At 36.9% G+C, this 17,043-nt stretch overlaps 2 protein-coding genes across 4 annotated transcripts in view; one reads left to right on the top strand and one right to left on the bottom strand.

Moving 5' to 3' along the window:
* The window catches only part of ITGBL1 (integrin subunit beta like 1), a 241,081-nt gene extending 230,595 nt beyond the window's left edge, over nucleotides 1-10,486 (top strand). For all 3 annotated transcript variants that reach the window (XM_008048628.2, XM_008048627.2, XM_008048629.2), the window contains 3 exons: nucleotides 1,188-1,334; nucleotides 8,512-8,625; nucleotides 9,632-10,486. In XM_008048628.2, coding sequence (XP_008046819.1) covers nucleotides 1,188-1,334; nucleotides 8,512-8,625; nucleotides 9,632-9,723 — 353 coding nt within the window. In that variant the 3' untranslated portion in view covers nucleotides 9,724-10,486. The remainder of the gene's footprint in view (nucleotides 1-1,187; nucleotides 1,335-8,511; nucleotides 8,626-9,631) is intronic.
* Nucleotides 10,487-13,830: 3,344 nt separating this feature from the next.
* Nucleotides 13,831-17,043, bottom strand: part of FGF14 (fibroblast growth factor 14) — a 121,818-nt gene continuing 118,605 nt past the window's right edge. The window contains exon 5 of the mRNA XM_008048633.2: nucleotides 13,831-17,006. Within this exon, the coding sequence (XP_008046824.2) occupies nucleotides 16,870-17,006 (137 nt within the window). The 3' untranslated portion in view covers nucleotides 13,831-16,869. The remainder of the gene's footprint in view (nucleotides 17,007-17,043) is intronic.

The raw sequence follows: 17,043 nt of genomic DNA, 5'->3' as shown, positions 1-17,043 counted from the left end.
TGCCAGATGATTATGAATTTGAGAAACCATCACCACCATTCATAAGTTGTTATATTAAGTTAATCATAACAATGAATTGCAAACCATGAAGCATTGGCCACTCATCCTTCCTGTGTAGAGTTGAGTGTAGGGGGAGCAGATGGAGCAAGGTTGACTTCTGACATCCCACCAGAGTGAGGAGTCAAGAGAGAATGGTGTCAACAGCCCCACCCAGTCTGATCAGTCTTAATGATGATGATATGTGTCCCTGGAAGAAGAGCAGGAACCACTGTGTTCATCGTGCTGGATTTTGTATCCTCTAGTGCCTAGCAAAACATTCTGTTTATGATAGATACTCGGTAAGTCTCTGCCAGGCAAATAGCTGATTCAGAGAGCTCTTTCTGTAAGGCAGTACAGATATCAGGAAAAGGAATAAAGCATTGAAGGGAAACAAGAAATTAAAATGGTCGATCATCCAACTGAATAGGGTATTGTGGCAAGCAACTAAACAGGTATATATGCTAGGATATAACTGTTCCAAATACAGTGTAACATATTTACCAGAAGACAAAACATTCCCCAAACCAGGAGCCAATGCTTGGAACAAAGGAATGGGCCAAGTGTACATCTAAGCCGGGTGCTGTCTCTAACTTTTATGCAATTATAAAGAGACAACATTACTTACACTTACATCTGTCCTTATTAGTAAGTAGAGAGGTAAGCAGATAAAGTGATGTAATTCCAAATACCATTTGTACAGAAGTAAACCTTTTGTTTTTATTAGTAAGCCATAGGAGAGCAATCAATAAATGCTGCAAGCAGTAGCTTCGTGACTAGCCTTGCAAATTGGTCTGGATGTCATGGTGTGCGCAATGAAGAATACCACTAAGACTCCATACTGATAAAAATGCAAATGAGGAAATATTTTGTATCAAAAAAAGAGGATATAATTCCATTTTAAATTATTCCAAGTTTTCTTTCTCTCAAGTCCATCTCCTATGTGACATTCAAATGTATTATGTTAAGCTAGAACTCTATTGTAAGTTCTTGTAAATAATTGCATGCCAAATTGACTATGCATAAAGAGAAAATGTGTTTGATAGAAAAATGAGATCCTGTGGTGTATGAGTTTCTTTCTTAAAAACTCTGCTTCAGCTGGTTATTTACCCGTCCTCTCCTCTCACTCCCACCCTGTGGTTGTTTCACAGGCCACGGCACATGTTCCTGTGGCCGCTGCATTTGTGAGAAAGGATGGTTTGGAAAGCTCTGCCAGCATCCGCGGAAGTGTAACATGACGGAAGAACAAAGCAAGAGTCTGTGTGAATCAGCAGATGGCATCTTGTGCTCGGGGAAGGGTGAGTATCTCTGCTGGAACCTGGACTGGATTCCTGCTCTGACACACAGTTTGTAGAACAGTCAACAGCAACCATCTTTCCCAGACCGAGCTTTGCATGAACGAAAGCCACTGTGTCCTCTGCTTGTACCCAGCATGAAGCTTGGAGATTAACCACACGAAGTTTTCTTGGATCTAAGAAAATGAAACCCAAATGATTTCTACATAAAAGAAGATATATGCAAAAAGATCCTTGTATGCAAATTTACTGTTGAATGAAATAGAACTAATAATTTTGTAAAAAGTAAGGACAATAAAATATACTGAGTACTGAATGGACTACCCCATCCTCTCCCCAGAAAGGCAAAGAAATGATTGTTGAGCTCACCTCTGAAATAGCACAGACCAGAACTGTAGAAAAGTGATCACAAGCATCTAAGCTGCCAGAAAATATGAAATACGACGTTTGGAACTTCTGGAGCTAAATTATAGAGATATATGCTGGAAAAGAGGAGGGTTGGAAGTGTGAGAAAGGCATAAAAGGAGAACAAATATTTTGTTTTATTTTAAAAAGAAAGAAAATTAGATGAGTCCTACCATTCTGGTGTAAGTTTCTTTGACCTAAATATCACTAATTGTTCTAAGCAAACATGTAAACTAAAATAAAAAATTGACAATAATTAAACAAAGAAAAACAAAAGCCTTCCCAATAATTATAACCTACAAGTTGGCTGAATAGAAGACACCAATCCAATCAAACATTTTTCAGATTTAAGAAAAAAACGAGCCTTCTCTTCCACTCCTATGTCCTTATACACACAGACACACACACACACACAACTGGAATAGATTTTTTTTTTCTGAGTAAAGAATACTAATCGATTATATTTTAGATACCTTGATTTTGTTTTCTCTGCATAATATTCTTGAAGGGACTTTGAAATCCCACTATCGTAGTACATATGGCACTACCTAGGAGACTGTCACGTTCCTCTTTGCTAGTGCCCAATAAGACATCGAGAGCCCTAAAAGATATTCTCACCACATGTCCAAGGAGCTGACTCACAAGAAGCTAGAAGTTATGGGGCTTCCCAGCCCCTCTCTTCAGCTCCATAGACTCCTTGCAGAGCAGAAACCTTCCTTTTCAGACAAGGCACAGTTCTAGCTGAAGATTCGTGTACTCTCAAACACCTCCACTGGATCAGGATGAGTGTGCGTGCAAATAACTTTCTGAAGAAGACAATAAAGCCAGCGTGCGCCAGGCACACTGCATAGTGTTTCAAAAGAGCCCCGCCAGTGAGGGCATCACACACATGAAAGGGGTGTCGGAAGCAGAATGTGATCTGGATTGTGTGTCGCCTAAATGGTGGCTATTGCTTTTCCCATTGCCCAAGGACATTGCTACCAAGTTGAAAGAGACGTTTTGACACAATTTCAGACATAAAAGACCGTGGATACTGTGACCACCTATGGTGCCAGGAGGAAGGTTGAAAATGGATAAAAATGTGCTTATTTTAATAGATGACTTGTGTCCTCGGTTTCCAGGAATTATGTGTTGGAGGCTTGTGTTAACAGTGCTCCAGCAAGGAGGTCCTGTTTTCAGCCTAACGCCATTACAACCAGCAGGTGGCAAATGAGTTTAAAGCAATCATGTTGTTCCCTGTTTGTTCTCCCATTTATTCAATCTAATTCCAAGCACCAAACAAACCTTCCACCAGTTCTCAGGGGGGCTCAGCTCCTGGAAACTCCTATTTTTGATTCAAGCTGTGTTGGAAGAACTCAAAAGGAGGAAATAAAGGTCAAAAGGAAGAAACCAAGGGAAAAAATGAAGAAGGAGGAGATAAATGAAGGAAAGTAAGAAGAAGACCGGGTAGAAGTAAACTCCGAGAGGGAAGTAGGAGTGAAGAAATGCTATCAGATCAAAACGGGGTGCTCTACGTATAAAAATGTTGAGAATGATTAACATTTTTGAATTAGATAATTTTTTCTGAGTATAGCTCTGCTTAAAGCTCTAAAGTTTAGACACTTTTTAACTTGGTTTTCCTAAATGATGTCACTGAGATAAGAGTATAAGCTTTTCACAGAAGAGGACGTTCATTCATATAAAAACATTAGTGTGTTTGTTTAGATTTGTGTATTTTAAAAAATCAGCCATTGTGTGTGTGTATGTGTGTGTGCTCTATCCATAAGCAGGGCTTTCCTAAGTCATGTCCTATTGCAAGTCCAGGAAGAATACACCCTACTCATCAGTGTAGTGCATAGCAATTTGTCATGTCCTAAACTAAATTTTATAAAAAACATATTTTTTATCAAAAAATAAATTCTAACTGGTCTCAGTGACTCAGCCTGTAATCCCGCGCTTTGGGAGGCTGAGGTGAATGGATTGCCTGAGCCTGCAGGTTTGAGATCCCCCCACTGGGCAACTTGGCGAGCCCTCATCTCTACAGTAAATTAAAAAAAAAAATTAGCCAGGCATGGTAGTGTGCGCCTGTAGTTCCAGCTACTTGGAAGGCTGAGGCGGAAGGATCGCCAGAGCCCAGCAGGTCGAGGCTGCGGTGGCCGGGAGTGTGCCCCTGCACTCCAGTCTGGGTAACAGAGTGAGACTCCAACTCAAAAAATAAAATAAAATAAAAAATAAAAAAAATAAAATTTGTATTAAAGTCATTGTGGTCTGAAGAAAGATTCTCATTTTCCAGCATCATAAATGTAGTTTTTTTAAAAATCAGGTGGACCCAATATTGACCCAAAGACATTTCCTCAAAACAAAACAAAGCCAAAAACTCTCTCTAGTTAATTCACTTGCAAATTGCTTACTATAGGTGGTATAAATATATCCAGAGATCAGTGAGGGGTCGAAAGCATATTTGTCTAAACTTTTTGTTACTGGGTAGAGAGTTTTAGAGTGTTTAAACTCAAAAGGGAATGTCAAAGCTGCCTGGAGGCTGCACATTTTGACGTTCATGGTAGTGGATGGGCATTTGTATTTTTGGCAACAGCTGGTGATGGGCTCCTTTCTTTCTTCCTGTTCTGGAGACATTAGTGTTGGATGATGGATGAATAAAGGGGATAAAATGAGAATCATGGAACTGTGATCTTTTGTAAGACAGAGGATAATGGGGACCTAGCCATTATTCCTGCTTCCTATGGGTAGTTACCACCCCACACCTCAACCTGGGACCCACAGGAAAAGTAACTCATGAACTAGACTTTAACCTGGCTGCGAAAAAGATAAGCCTATTTCAAATTATTTAACTGGGGCCATGTACTTCTTGGAAACTTCCTTGATCAATTTCATGACTTTGTCCAAATTCTGTGTCGTTTTTCTCAAATTTGACAGAGACAGCTTTTCACCCTCATGATCACAATGGATATTGAGTGCTTCTTTCTCTGATTATGGGACAGGTCTGAGCAGTGGCCTGAGGTCACCATGGCACATCACTTAGCAGCCTGTACCCACCAAACAAAGCTGAAACATGCACTTCCTACAAGTTGAGAATAAAGCTGTCACCTCAGGAGACGATGAAGAAATAGCATTTTATTTCTTTACAAATTTATAGCCAAGACAATAAATCACTCCATAGAAAAATTTAAAACAAGATACATTGTTGTGACCTTCATAACAGATGGAGTAGTTAGTACAATAATGAAAACTGCCTGCTGGGATGTTAGGTTGCAGCATTTTTTGTCAGGCTTGAATGAAAAAGAAAGTCCAACGTTAGTAATGGTATGGGGCAACTAACAAAGGTGCTTTGCCCTTGGACTCAAGTTATTTTTGTGAATAACCAAGAAAGATGGGCTCAGTGGTTAGGTCTACCCTAAATTTGGCTACCTTTACAAAGTATAGGATATATTTCATTGTAGGTTTTGTGTTTGTTTGGGATTTATGAATTTGGACCCAAGACTACACAATAACACTGTTGTCTTGATTGCTTCAACTTAGATCCAAGTAATAACCTCTAATAGTCTTACAAATGCTGTTGTGTGACAATGGCTATAAACCCCTGTTTCCTTAAGCCCTCACAATGACATTTCTTGGTTTCCACATCATCCAAATAAGTCTAGGGCACACCCACTATCCATCTCACATCCCTGGAAAAGAGAAAGGGTGAAAGTGATGCTTCACAAAACCAGCCTCAGCCAGACTGCTGTGCTAGTTGCCTCACCCAATATGGTTATCCAGTCAGACCTACAGTCAGATCAAACAGCTTATTTTTGAAACTACACTACATGAAAGTTTTCACTGTGGAAGACATCAATATAGGCAGATGGCTACATAGAAGAGTAGATTGAATCATATTGAAGTCTTCAGTTAATTGTTGCTATTGCATAGGTGGTCCCGGGAAATTTCCTTATCCTCTTTGTATTTCCATTCTCATGTTTGAAGGCAACATTTCATTTCCTTCTCCTTCTTAAGTTCTAAGGATGTTTTGAAGACACATGAGAAAATGTGGCTGATTCCCCAGGGATGGAAGCCAGTGAAAAGCACGGAAAGGAGACAGGAACATTCTTAATGTTCTTTATATCGAGAAAGAAAACGAGTGGATTAGTGGAATTGTGGTTATGAACTTACCGCCCAAGGTCTCAGGCCAAGTTTGATCAACTGCTCTCTGGCTTGGCTGGGTCTCAAGGGTGTGAGTGAGCCCCAGTCAGATGAGTCGAACAACTCACCTCTTGGTATTCATGCAGCTTATGTCATATGACAGAAACCTCTCCCAAATGTTTCTCTTTCCAGAGAGGGACAATTTGACCCTGTTATTGATGAAAACAGTCAGAGTTCTCTACAAGAAAGGTGCTATGATAGGTCCTAACAACTATACACACAGTGTTATTGCTACATGCTATCTATTCCTAGTTTCACAAGCAATGGAAGAATTTCATACCTCTGAGATGCATTGAGCATTGACAAACAGGAAAGAATAACACAGCTGGGAAAATGCTGACCTAGAAAACTACTGTTTCATGGCACATACAAAATCAATCCTTATTTTTTATCTTAAGTACTTCACTGACTAGTAGACATTGGAATTTACTCATCAAAAACTCTATCCATATATACCATACTAACTTTGAGCTTACCAGTTGTGGGAAAACATAGCATGAAGCTAAGCATTCCAGAAGCAAGAGAAGTGATCAGAATAGTTCCAGGACCAGAGGATATGTTTAAAGATAAAGTGCGAGATATTTTCAGGAATTATGACACACAAAAATATCCTAGGTGTAATATATTAATATCATAAATATATAAAATAATTTATTTCTGTTTTAGAAGTAATTTTCCAATGTAAGAATGATACTATTTTAGAAACTAAAAATAGTCATATTCTTCAAATTATTTATCTTCCTCCACTCATGTAAATAAAACACTTAATATGGTGCCTTCTGAGGAAATTTCTCTGATAGTCAATGAAATACTTCATGTTTTCTTTGTTGGCAGATAGATCACTATTTGTTAAACAAGCAGTTGAGCATTGAACTTGTCCATGTCTAGAAATTTGAGAGAAGTCTTTAAAATTAGAATAAATAAATGTCTAAATAAAAGAAACTCTATGCCAGAATGAGACCATAAGGGGACAAGCATCCCTTGCAGACTGACCAGGGAGGACCAGCTTCCCAGGCTCTACGAAACCACCAGGTTTTCAGTCACTCATTAGAACTGAAATATACCTATATTTTGCTCATGGGAATGCAAAGCAACCTAGACCTTCAGAAAGACAAGTCAAGATTAAATGAAATTATGCAGTGGCAAAGCAAGAAGTTAAAAATAAATGTAAGCACAATTCTCACAATATAACTAATGCTGACTACTCTCTTACCTGGAGAAATGTGACAAGAAATGGCAAAGTTTAATTTGGCCATTGAAAATACTTGCAGCTAAGATACCCATACTGGTTTCCATGATATGACGTGTCACAAAGAACTTCATGCTTGGGACACATTAGCATGAACACTCTCATGATATCTGTTGATAAGCATAACTTTCCTTAATCACTTTAACCAGCCAGGTTCATTCTCTTTTTAATCATTACCTTTCAATAGAGGCACTAATAATTGATTTCTGTCCTTTACTCCACGCCCCACCTCCAATATGTTTTGAACTTACCAAGTTTGGAATTTTGTGAAATATATAAAAATACTTTTTCAATTTCACATTCTCTTAAGGTAATTTTTGACCTAAAAAAAATTGGTGATAACCATCTTTTAGTAAAAGGTATTCATATCTGGAAAAGAAAACCAACCCAAGGAAACAGAAGAAAGAGGAAGTCCTTTTCTATTTGTTTCTTTAAAATTTTTTAAGTTGTCTTTTCTGCTGTAGTAGAAGCAGGTTTGCCATGTGAGGATTTTTTTAGATCTGTCATGTAAAGATATTTAGACTGAGAAGACTTTCTTCTCTTTGGAACGCCATTTAACACATTTATTTTCTTTGAATTTAAATATATAATTAATACATTTTTTACTCAGAAAAACAAGAATTTTTAACAAGAAAAGGGAAAGGTTTTTTTTTTAATAATTAGATAGGAAGTAAAAAAAAGGAAATAGGTTAAGTAGAAGGAAAAGTAGTTGAACCCAGAGCCCCATAAAGGATGAATAGTGGGGGATTTGAGCTACTCTTGATGGTGGCACAGAGACCCAAAGTTGAGGCCTCCTAAGTCAAATATACATGACTGATTGTGCATGTGCTTTTAGCATTTTAATTAGCCACCCACTCTGCAGCGGCACTCCCACTCCAAGAAAGGTATATAAACAAAAATCCAAAAATATGAACACAATAATCTAGGGGTTACTTCAATTATAAATACATCCTTATTTAATAGAATTTAATATTCAATTCCTTTGAAGCACAGGCACTTTAAAAATATGCTTCAATCCAGAAAAGAATTCTATTTTTAAACACCTTTTTGGAAGATCATCTATAAGAATCAGCCACACTCTGCTCTCCTTGACATTTCAACCAGACTGGGCCATGGGACATTTGCTCAAGGCTAATTGCAACTGTCTAGATCCATAATGAAGGCTTTCCTGGATGACCTTTATGAATTACAGTAAGTAAAGCACCCTTCCAAGAAACTAGCTATTCAATAAACTTTTACCTTTGGAAGCTAGATTTTTAGAAGCCTATTGTCAGTGTGTCAAATATATTCTATTCTAGATGGAAACTTTAGTTACATAGTGACAACGAGCCATACCGTTTGCAATTTCAGGTTCTTGTCATTGTGGAAGGTGCATTTGTTCTGCCGAAGAATGGTATATTTCAGGGGAATTCTGTGACTGTGATGATAGAGACTGCGACAAACATGATGGCCTCATTTGTACAGGTGCAGTATTGACCTACACTACTTGTTATATGCCACAGTTTGCCATGGAGCCAAATGACTCCCATCACATGATGCTTTAGCTGGCCGGACAGGCCGGTTCTCATTTAATCAAGGGAAGTCAATTGTTAGTGTTAATAAAGAGAGGTGGGTATTTGGGAATAAGCACTCACATTATTCCCAGTCATAGAAGCAGCTAAATTAAATGACTATTGGGAAACTTAGACAAAATAATCTACCCCTCCCCAACTCACATGTATGAATATATGTATATCTATACATATATATGTATATGCTAAATAAGAATTCTCTTGGCAACCATTTTACTTTGAGCATGGTGTAAGGGAAGAAATATTGCTTTAAACGGAATCCAGGTACCAATAGTTGATGTGTTGGTTGTTTTCAGGGACCTGGATGCGTGTATGTCTCTAGGGGAGAGGTAAGAGAAAGATATAAAACAAAGTCTCAGCAGTGCAATAGCCACTGCTAAACTGATTTATTGAGTCCTAACAACTGGTTATAAAATGCATTTGCTAAACCAAGTTACAGGAGAAATAGAGACATATATTTGCTTTCCCCATTTTTAGCTGAAGTTAGACACTTGCCCACTGCCCACTCTTCACAAGACTTCCTCTTCCAGCTGTTTGCTTAGCTTGCCTCATATTGTGTCAAGGAGCATTATGTTTTTTGGTATTTATTCATAAGTAGGCATAAGTTACAATCTAAGGGAAAACAAAATTGTGACGTGGAAGCCTAGCTGAAGCTATACAGAACGGCTACTATCTGATCTGTAAATGGTGGCATCAAATACATGCTATTAATTGTTTGAAAAATGAGATGTCTCACGGCTGCTTAATACAATGTAAAAATAAGATCACTGCACCATAAGAAAATCTACCGAGGATGAATGAAATGGATTTATTATGGACACTTATGTGGTTTATAACAGCATATTTAAACTAGGTGCCTTTTGATCATAATAATGATTCCCATGTGTATTTTATTGCAGGAAATGGAATATGTAGCTGTGGAAACTGTGAATGCTGGGATGGATGGAATGGAAATGCTTGTGAAATCTGGCTTGGCACAGAATATTCTTAATAGTGTCATGGGAGAGGACTGGATTCTTGTTTTTTGAGGCCATTACAAGATATAAATGCAGAGGAAACCATGTATAATCACCACTAGGACAGTTTAAGCAGACCATTGTATGTTTTTCTATTTCTGAATGAAATTTTGGTACTCATTAGAAATGAATTAAGCAAACTCTGACGTACATAACACTAGAAAGGATTTTTCATCCATAATTAATATAAGTGGTTCTCAATGAGGGCGATTTTGCCACTCAAAAGACATTTAGCAATATTTACAGACAATTTTGATTGTCACACTTAGTGAGGTGGGAGGGTGTGCTACAGGCTTCTAGTGAGTAGAAGCCAGTGACACTGCTAAACATTCAGCAGTGCCCAGAAAAGCCCCCACTGCAAGGAATTATGTGACTCCAAATGTCAATAGTTCTCTAGTTGAGAAATGCTGAATTACATTGTCGTTAAAAATCCACATTCCTACACAATAAAGATCATATTAGAATCTAAGGACAAGATACACCTTCACATAGATGAACCAATCAGATTTTTCCAGGATTCCATATCACTTCACGTTTTCATATGGGAACAATGAAGACACATGAGGTGAATGTCAGGTAGGGACTGGATCAAGGGAGAAGAGTGGTCATTTTTAGCCATGAAGTCATTTGTTTAATCTCACTCTAAATTCATGAAAGAGGATTCTCTTAAGATAAAGGAAGAAATTATGAAAAATGTACAATTTAACATTTTTAATAAATAGTGACAAGTTGTCTATACTCTGTATCAATGTATATGTACCTACTGATAATGAACCAAAAAGATGAATTGTTATTCAGGGATATTCATTTTTGGATCCTAGAACAAAGGGATTATACTTTAAAGTTGGGCATTGGTTACATGGACAAGAAATTTGATTTTTTTATCATTTAATTTATTCCACGGTAACGTGGCCTTTTAAAAAGACAGTATCTAGTTTCCTAATATGATGGGCCTGAAATGTGCATTTGTTTCCCTTAAATTCTTTCTTTTGTCTAAGGATACCTTACTTACTAGAAAAATGGGATCATGGAGAGAAGTCAAGAAGAGAAATACTATGATAAAATGGCACCAGTCTCAAAAGCAAAAAGGATAAAAACTAGAAATGGCTTAAATAGAAATTACAAATATTCACTCAGTAATATGAACAAAACGTTTATTTTCTTAATGGTGAAATTTTGCTCTGTATGAAATTCATGTTGAATTATGAAAATGTACAATAATTGAGTCTTCCCTTTACAGGTAAATCTACTTACACACATTAGTTTAGGCAACCTTTAATTATTTAGAGCTAAACAAACAAAAAAACCCACTTTTTTTCTAGATGTGAATTTTGTAAAATCCTAGGATAATGTAACAAAACCATTTCCATATTGTTTTAAGATAAAAATTTTTATTTGGAAATCTTATTTTAGTTATGTAAATATTTTAGAGTCATGGCTTGGATTTTATAAGTCAAATCACCAAAAATAATGAAATATGAATCTACTGAGTTACTTAAACATTTAATATTGAAAATTATTTTAAGAGAAAATTTAACTGATGCTGAGTTTTAGAGTACTAATAATGTTCTCATAATTTAATAGATTTATAAAATTGTTATTTCCTATCCTGAGATTAAAAGTGCAACCATGTTAGTTGTGGCTCTATTATTGAGTATGTAAATCAATATATTAGTTTTGTAAAAATGAGGGAAATATAAGTAGTCAAGAAATAATATAGATTATATTCTTTCCACTTTCCTACCTAAATATTTTAAGCTTTAAACAAACCTATTATGATTGTTTAGTAGCAATTTTGATGACTTATTTGATGATGCACAGACGTCAGAATTCATTACATCATCTCACTCTCATAATGCAAATAACCTTCAGATTCTTCTGTCGCAGTGCTCAGCTTTATATAAAAAACCAGATAGCAACTATTACAGACTTTGTGAATCATATATATCTCTGTCTCATATGCTTTTTTGTTTGTGTTTAATACTTTAAAACTGTAAAAATAAATAAATACATACATACATATTCTTTATGAGCTCTCCGGCCATCCATAAACAGGCTGAGAACTGGATATGTCTTGTGCCCGACCAGTATTTTGCTATCTCTGCTCTGCTGGATCTTAATTACCTGTGACTCGTCACATAACCTCAGGTGTGTCTGATTTTTCTCATAATTATATGTTGTTATACCTTTTCATTAACAACTACCACAAAAGTGCTGCTCTCTTTTATATTTTATAAGAAGAGTGTCAAAAATGTCCTTAGCATTTATGTTTTCAAAGAAAAATACTTTAGATATTGGAGAAATGATGATACCATATAAGTGTAATGTGTCTAAATTTTTGGACAAAGATGAAAATACATCATAGTTAGCTAAGTTCTGGGGCTCATTAAGTTACAAATTATAGAACTGAAACTGAATTATAGCGTAAGTCACCTGGTACCTAAACTCTAAGGAATGCTTTTTCTTTGAAAACAGACATATTTTATTTTTGCTTCTTTCTGTTGCATAATATTTCCTTGTGTGTGTGTGTGTGTGTGTTTGTGCGTGTGTGGTTTTGACTCTTGCAATGCAAACACCAATACAGCTATTAAGAAGTGATTGAATCTACATTTTTTAGATTGGGAAAAATAAACAGTTACATGTAAAGACATCAATTATACCCTTCTTTAATGTGATTTTGTACTTTGGCCTTTGACTCTACTATGGAGACTCTCTCTAAAAAACTAGCAGGGCATGAACAAACTTGTAATGGGTGGGAGAAAAATAAGCAGGTCTCTTGGGCTTGTTCATGTTTTTAGGAATTTGCAGTGGGATTAATGTCAATTGGAAGGGATACAAGTTGACTGATGGTTCTGGCACTAACTCTGCTTGTTTGGCAAACCATCACTGAGGAATTCCACCACAAGGACTTTTTCAAAAAAGTCAACCAAAGTGCTAAGTCACAAGAGGAGAGTCACTATACCCATTGCCTTTCTGGGCTCCCTGAATTTATCCAGATTCCAGCAGCACATTGGCCCCCATCACTTCAAGTGCAAGTACAATCTCTGCCAGTAGACATCAGACTAAACTGAAAACCAAGAGAAAAATAAAAACACGTTTTGTTTATTTTGCAGCTCAATCCTAGTTTCAGACTCAACTTCAAAACTTTGAAACCCTACTCAGTATTCAAGAAGGTCAGCAGGTTCCATGTATCACACTGTATGCTAAAAAACCCAAGCTAGGAAATGTCTTTTACTCCAAAGTAACACAATATACATTCTGTCTGCATTTTGGAAAATAATTGAGCATTAGCCCAATTGCTTTCCCTCGATATGCCCTTTTTCTGAAATAAAATTGAAAATAATCTTCAATTATTTTCATCTTCTTTTAGACTGGATGTTAGTCAATCTGGTCTCTTCCTCTTGGAGAAGTATCAAATATTAATTATCCCTGTAATATTAGAAAGGACATCTTAAATGAAGTGATACATGTCTAACTTAAAGAACAAGAAGTTTTTGTCCTTAAAGAGAACCATGTCTAATATTGGTCATCTTGAAAAAAACAACTGTCGCCGTGCTTAAAGCATTAATTAAGCAAGTGGACAGGTATGATGATAAAATAAATCTCTGCTTATTCTCCAAGAGATGAACAGTTAGAAAAACTGGAGCAGGAGTCCTTTGGGCCCATTGTGGATCTCTTCAAGCCACCCCTACCCCCAACCACAGAGGACAACAAACATTTAGTAGAAAATCTCTAAATTCTCCAGGATTCATAAAGGAATAATGCCTAGTTGCATTTTGTTCTTCGCATAGGGTGGACGATTTGCATGTCTTTTATAATTTGTCCAAGTAAAATGGTAGCAAAATGTTTCAGAAAGTAAACTTACTAGAAAACAAAAATGATGTCACTTGAAATATCAAAACAATGAACATATCCGAGCACTGCTGAGGGCTTGGCAAAGCAATCAGCTACCATCACACATCAGTAGAAATCTACCCTCCCACACTAGATATGCATGCAGAAAGAATGGGATATTATAGAGACTTGATACAATGGACGTATGCACATGGAGGTACAAAACACACGGTCTTTAAGTACAAATTAATTCCATCAGATTTACTATACAGAACATCAATAGTGACAGATTGCACCTACTTAATAACAGCAAACTTAATTTCTGAGGGAGGAAAAAAAAATGGTGAAGTCTTATTCTGGAAAAAGAGCTAAAGAGGTATCATCAAAGAGCTAAAATTTTCTTTGGCATGGTAAAGGGGGAAATTGAGTTTACCAACTTATTTACATGACATTTCTCTATATTTGTGGGTGATGCAATGCCATCTTGTTACATAAAGTTGTTTGATGTTTTTTAATATGCCTTCATATAAATATTTTATTAAATATGTTGTATTTGTGAATACAACGAATGATATTAAACACAGAAACTGTACAATGCAGACAAACTCTTTGTATGCAAATTGAGTAATACATACCAACAGTTCTTGATACACAGGTCCTACTACATGCAGTTCATCAGTGCTGTCCTCTTCCCATGCAACAGGTGAGACCAGACACAAAGTAAATGATCTAACTAAATTACAAATAACAAGGACCCCTCTGCAATATGTCTAAACACAGATTAGAAGAAACTATTTTGACATCCATTCTTAGGGATAAATGCCCTTATAGACAACCCATATAAAAAACCAAAACAGAGGTACACATTTACATGAATCTTGGTCATTTACAAAAATAAATCTTAATTTAAACCAATAAACATACTTGCAGGGGAGAGAAACCAGCAAGTAGGGCTGATTATCAAAAACAAATAGGTGGGTCATTTGTGTGTGTGTGTGTGTGTGTGTGTGTGTGTGTGTGTGTGTGTGTGTGTGTGTGTTTGTGTGGTGTGTGTGTGTGTGTGTGTGTTGGTGTAAGCAGTGTCTATAAGCCCATCTAATTGGATTTACAAGTTGAATTATCCATAGTGTGCCACATATTATGAGATATATGCCTTCCCTAAATAATTGGTTAATGAAATTCTTTTAATATATTCTAACTGATCCTGTTAAAAACATAGGTTTTAAGGTGGCATGACACCAAATCAAGAGTGGTAAAAGAAATAATTATGCTGTATTTGTAATTTAGCATCATTGACAGTAAATCTACTCAAACGTTATGCTAACTTCTTATTTATTCCAGTGGAGACCAATATGAAATGAAATAAGCATAAACAGTTAAATTTATACTAAACCTTTAATCAGCTAAGCAGGCCAATTTTTTTAAATGCTGGGCAAGGGCTGTCATGGAGATTTATGAAAGCAGTAACAAAATAATTTCCCAATAAATACAGTGCAGATGGGAAAAATGGCAACTGGGTCATCCTCCCACAGAGAAATAATAACAAGAGGCCAGTACATTGATCCCATATATAGTTTTCTATAAAAGAGGTTCGGTTTGGTCTCAATTAACTCTTCTGAGAAGAAAACATTGAATTTTATTAGGTGTACACAGAGTTAACAAATATATTTCCAAACAGGTTAGTATGAAACATTTGATACGCTTTATATCCAATACTGAACATTTTTCATGGAATCTTCACTGTGTAGTCAACTATTCATGGCCTTTCTTAGTAGTTGCCTTTCCTAAGCTCAGAGTTTAAGCCATATTAAACTAAAAAAGAAATCAAGAATGCAAAATGAATCAAAAACAAGTGGAGTGAATCAAAATCCTTTTGTTCTGAAGGTGTTGGTTTGCCTTTATTTTTGTCTAGGATAATTCAACAGACTGTATTTTGAAATCACGGCAAGGCACCTCTAACCCAGCCATTGGCCAACAGGGGCCTCAAAACGCTGAGCTGGAGGCATGTACTGGTGAAATTACACAGTACCGGACTCAGCATGCTGAGCTAAAAAAAATATTTTTTTTTCCTAATATGTCCAGTTTAAAAACTTGTCATTAAACACCAAAAATATTAAAGTCTAATTTATAACTAACGTTTGCATTGCTGCTGCAGGAAAGAACACAACAGCCGTCTTGCCCATGCTCTGCTGAGGATGAGGGGAATGCAGCCAGAAACGGAGATGGCGTTAAGTTTGGTTCGTTAAAAACAGGACGAAGTATATCTGAAATGGATTTAGGTAGCGCAATTCTTGTAGGTTGTAATTATTGATTCTTCTCTTTTATTTTATTTTTTCCAAATCATGAGAATTAATAGATGAAAAATGAGCCTTAATCAGGCCTACAAGGCCTACAGAATTCTTTGGACCCACTTTCTCAAAAACCAGTGGGTCTTGCTCGCTGGGCAAGGCAAATGTTACCATTACCAGTAAGCTTGTGATATGTATAAAACACACACACACACAAAGAAACTAGAGGGGGGTGTCAAACACGTATCCTAGAGAGCTTTTCATGGATTGTGTTTGATCCATTTCCCACCCAGGCAATGCCGACCTCGGGAGCACAGTATCTGCTACTGGATAGAGCGTATATGTGTTTTTAATCGATAGTATGAGCCAGAGACAACATCTTAATCTTTATAGATGCAATTTGTAATAATAGGTTGAGAAGGCTTCCTGATTCCCTGATTGCTCTCCGAACTAAGCCAACTGCAACATTTTACAATTTAGAACACAATCCCTGCAAAAGGTCACAGACAGTGGAGCAAGCAGCCCTGTCAAAATGGGAAGAAGAGAAATCCATAATAGCACAGGTTTACAGCGTCTAACTAGAAATTACTCAATATTATTTGTGTGCTACAAAATCGAACTTAAACACATGGATTTCGCTGAAACAGGACTCAAAAAGGATTATGGGTAGCTGTCAGCAGGCAAGGTATCGAGTGTACTTGTGAAGTATGTCATTCACATGAAGTGTCACAGTCACAGAAAAGATATTAAAAAGGCATTCCATATCTGGTAGGGCATTCCATGGTCTGAGTTTAGCTGGTTATCCAGGTGTCTTCTCGTTGTGGGGGGTGCAACAAGTTGAGATTTATCCACTTGCAACAAAGAAGTTCAGAGACAGCACAGAGCAAGCATTTGCTTACTTCCAGCAGCTCTTCAGCCACGGGCGCAGGAATGTCTGGTAAGGATAAATCACTCAACTGTGCTCAGGACGAATAAGTCACAACACCTGTGAGGATCTGGCTATGTTGTCTTACTCTTGTTGACTGGTTTGCCTCCATTCATTATTGCCGACGCACTTGTGCTTTTACTTGGCGTCACCCCAGCCTTCGGGACCGTTTCGCCCACATCATGCAAAGATGGTTCTCGGTACATGGCAACTAGTGGTGGGAAGAAAGGAGGAGGAAAGGGAAAAAT

The sequence above is a fragment of the Carlito syrichta genome, unplaced genomic scaffold, assembly GCF_000164805.1.
Source record: "Carlito syrichta isolate Samal-C Ts95f unplaced genomic scaffold, Tarsius_syrichta-2.0.1 Scaffold126448, whole genome shotgun sequence".
Taxonomy (NCBI): domain Eukaryota; kingdom Metazoa; phylum Chordata; class Mammalia; order Primates; family Tarsiidae; genus Carlito; species Carlito syrichta.
The sequence above is the reverse complement of the archived record's forward strand: the minus strand, read 5'-3'. Positions and strand labels throughout refer to the sequence as shown.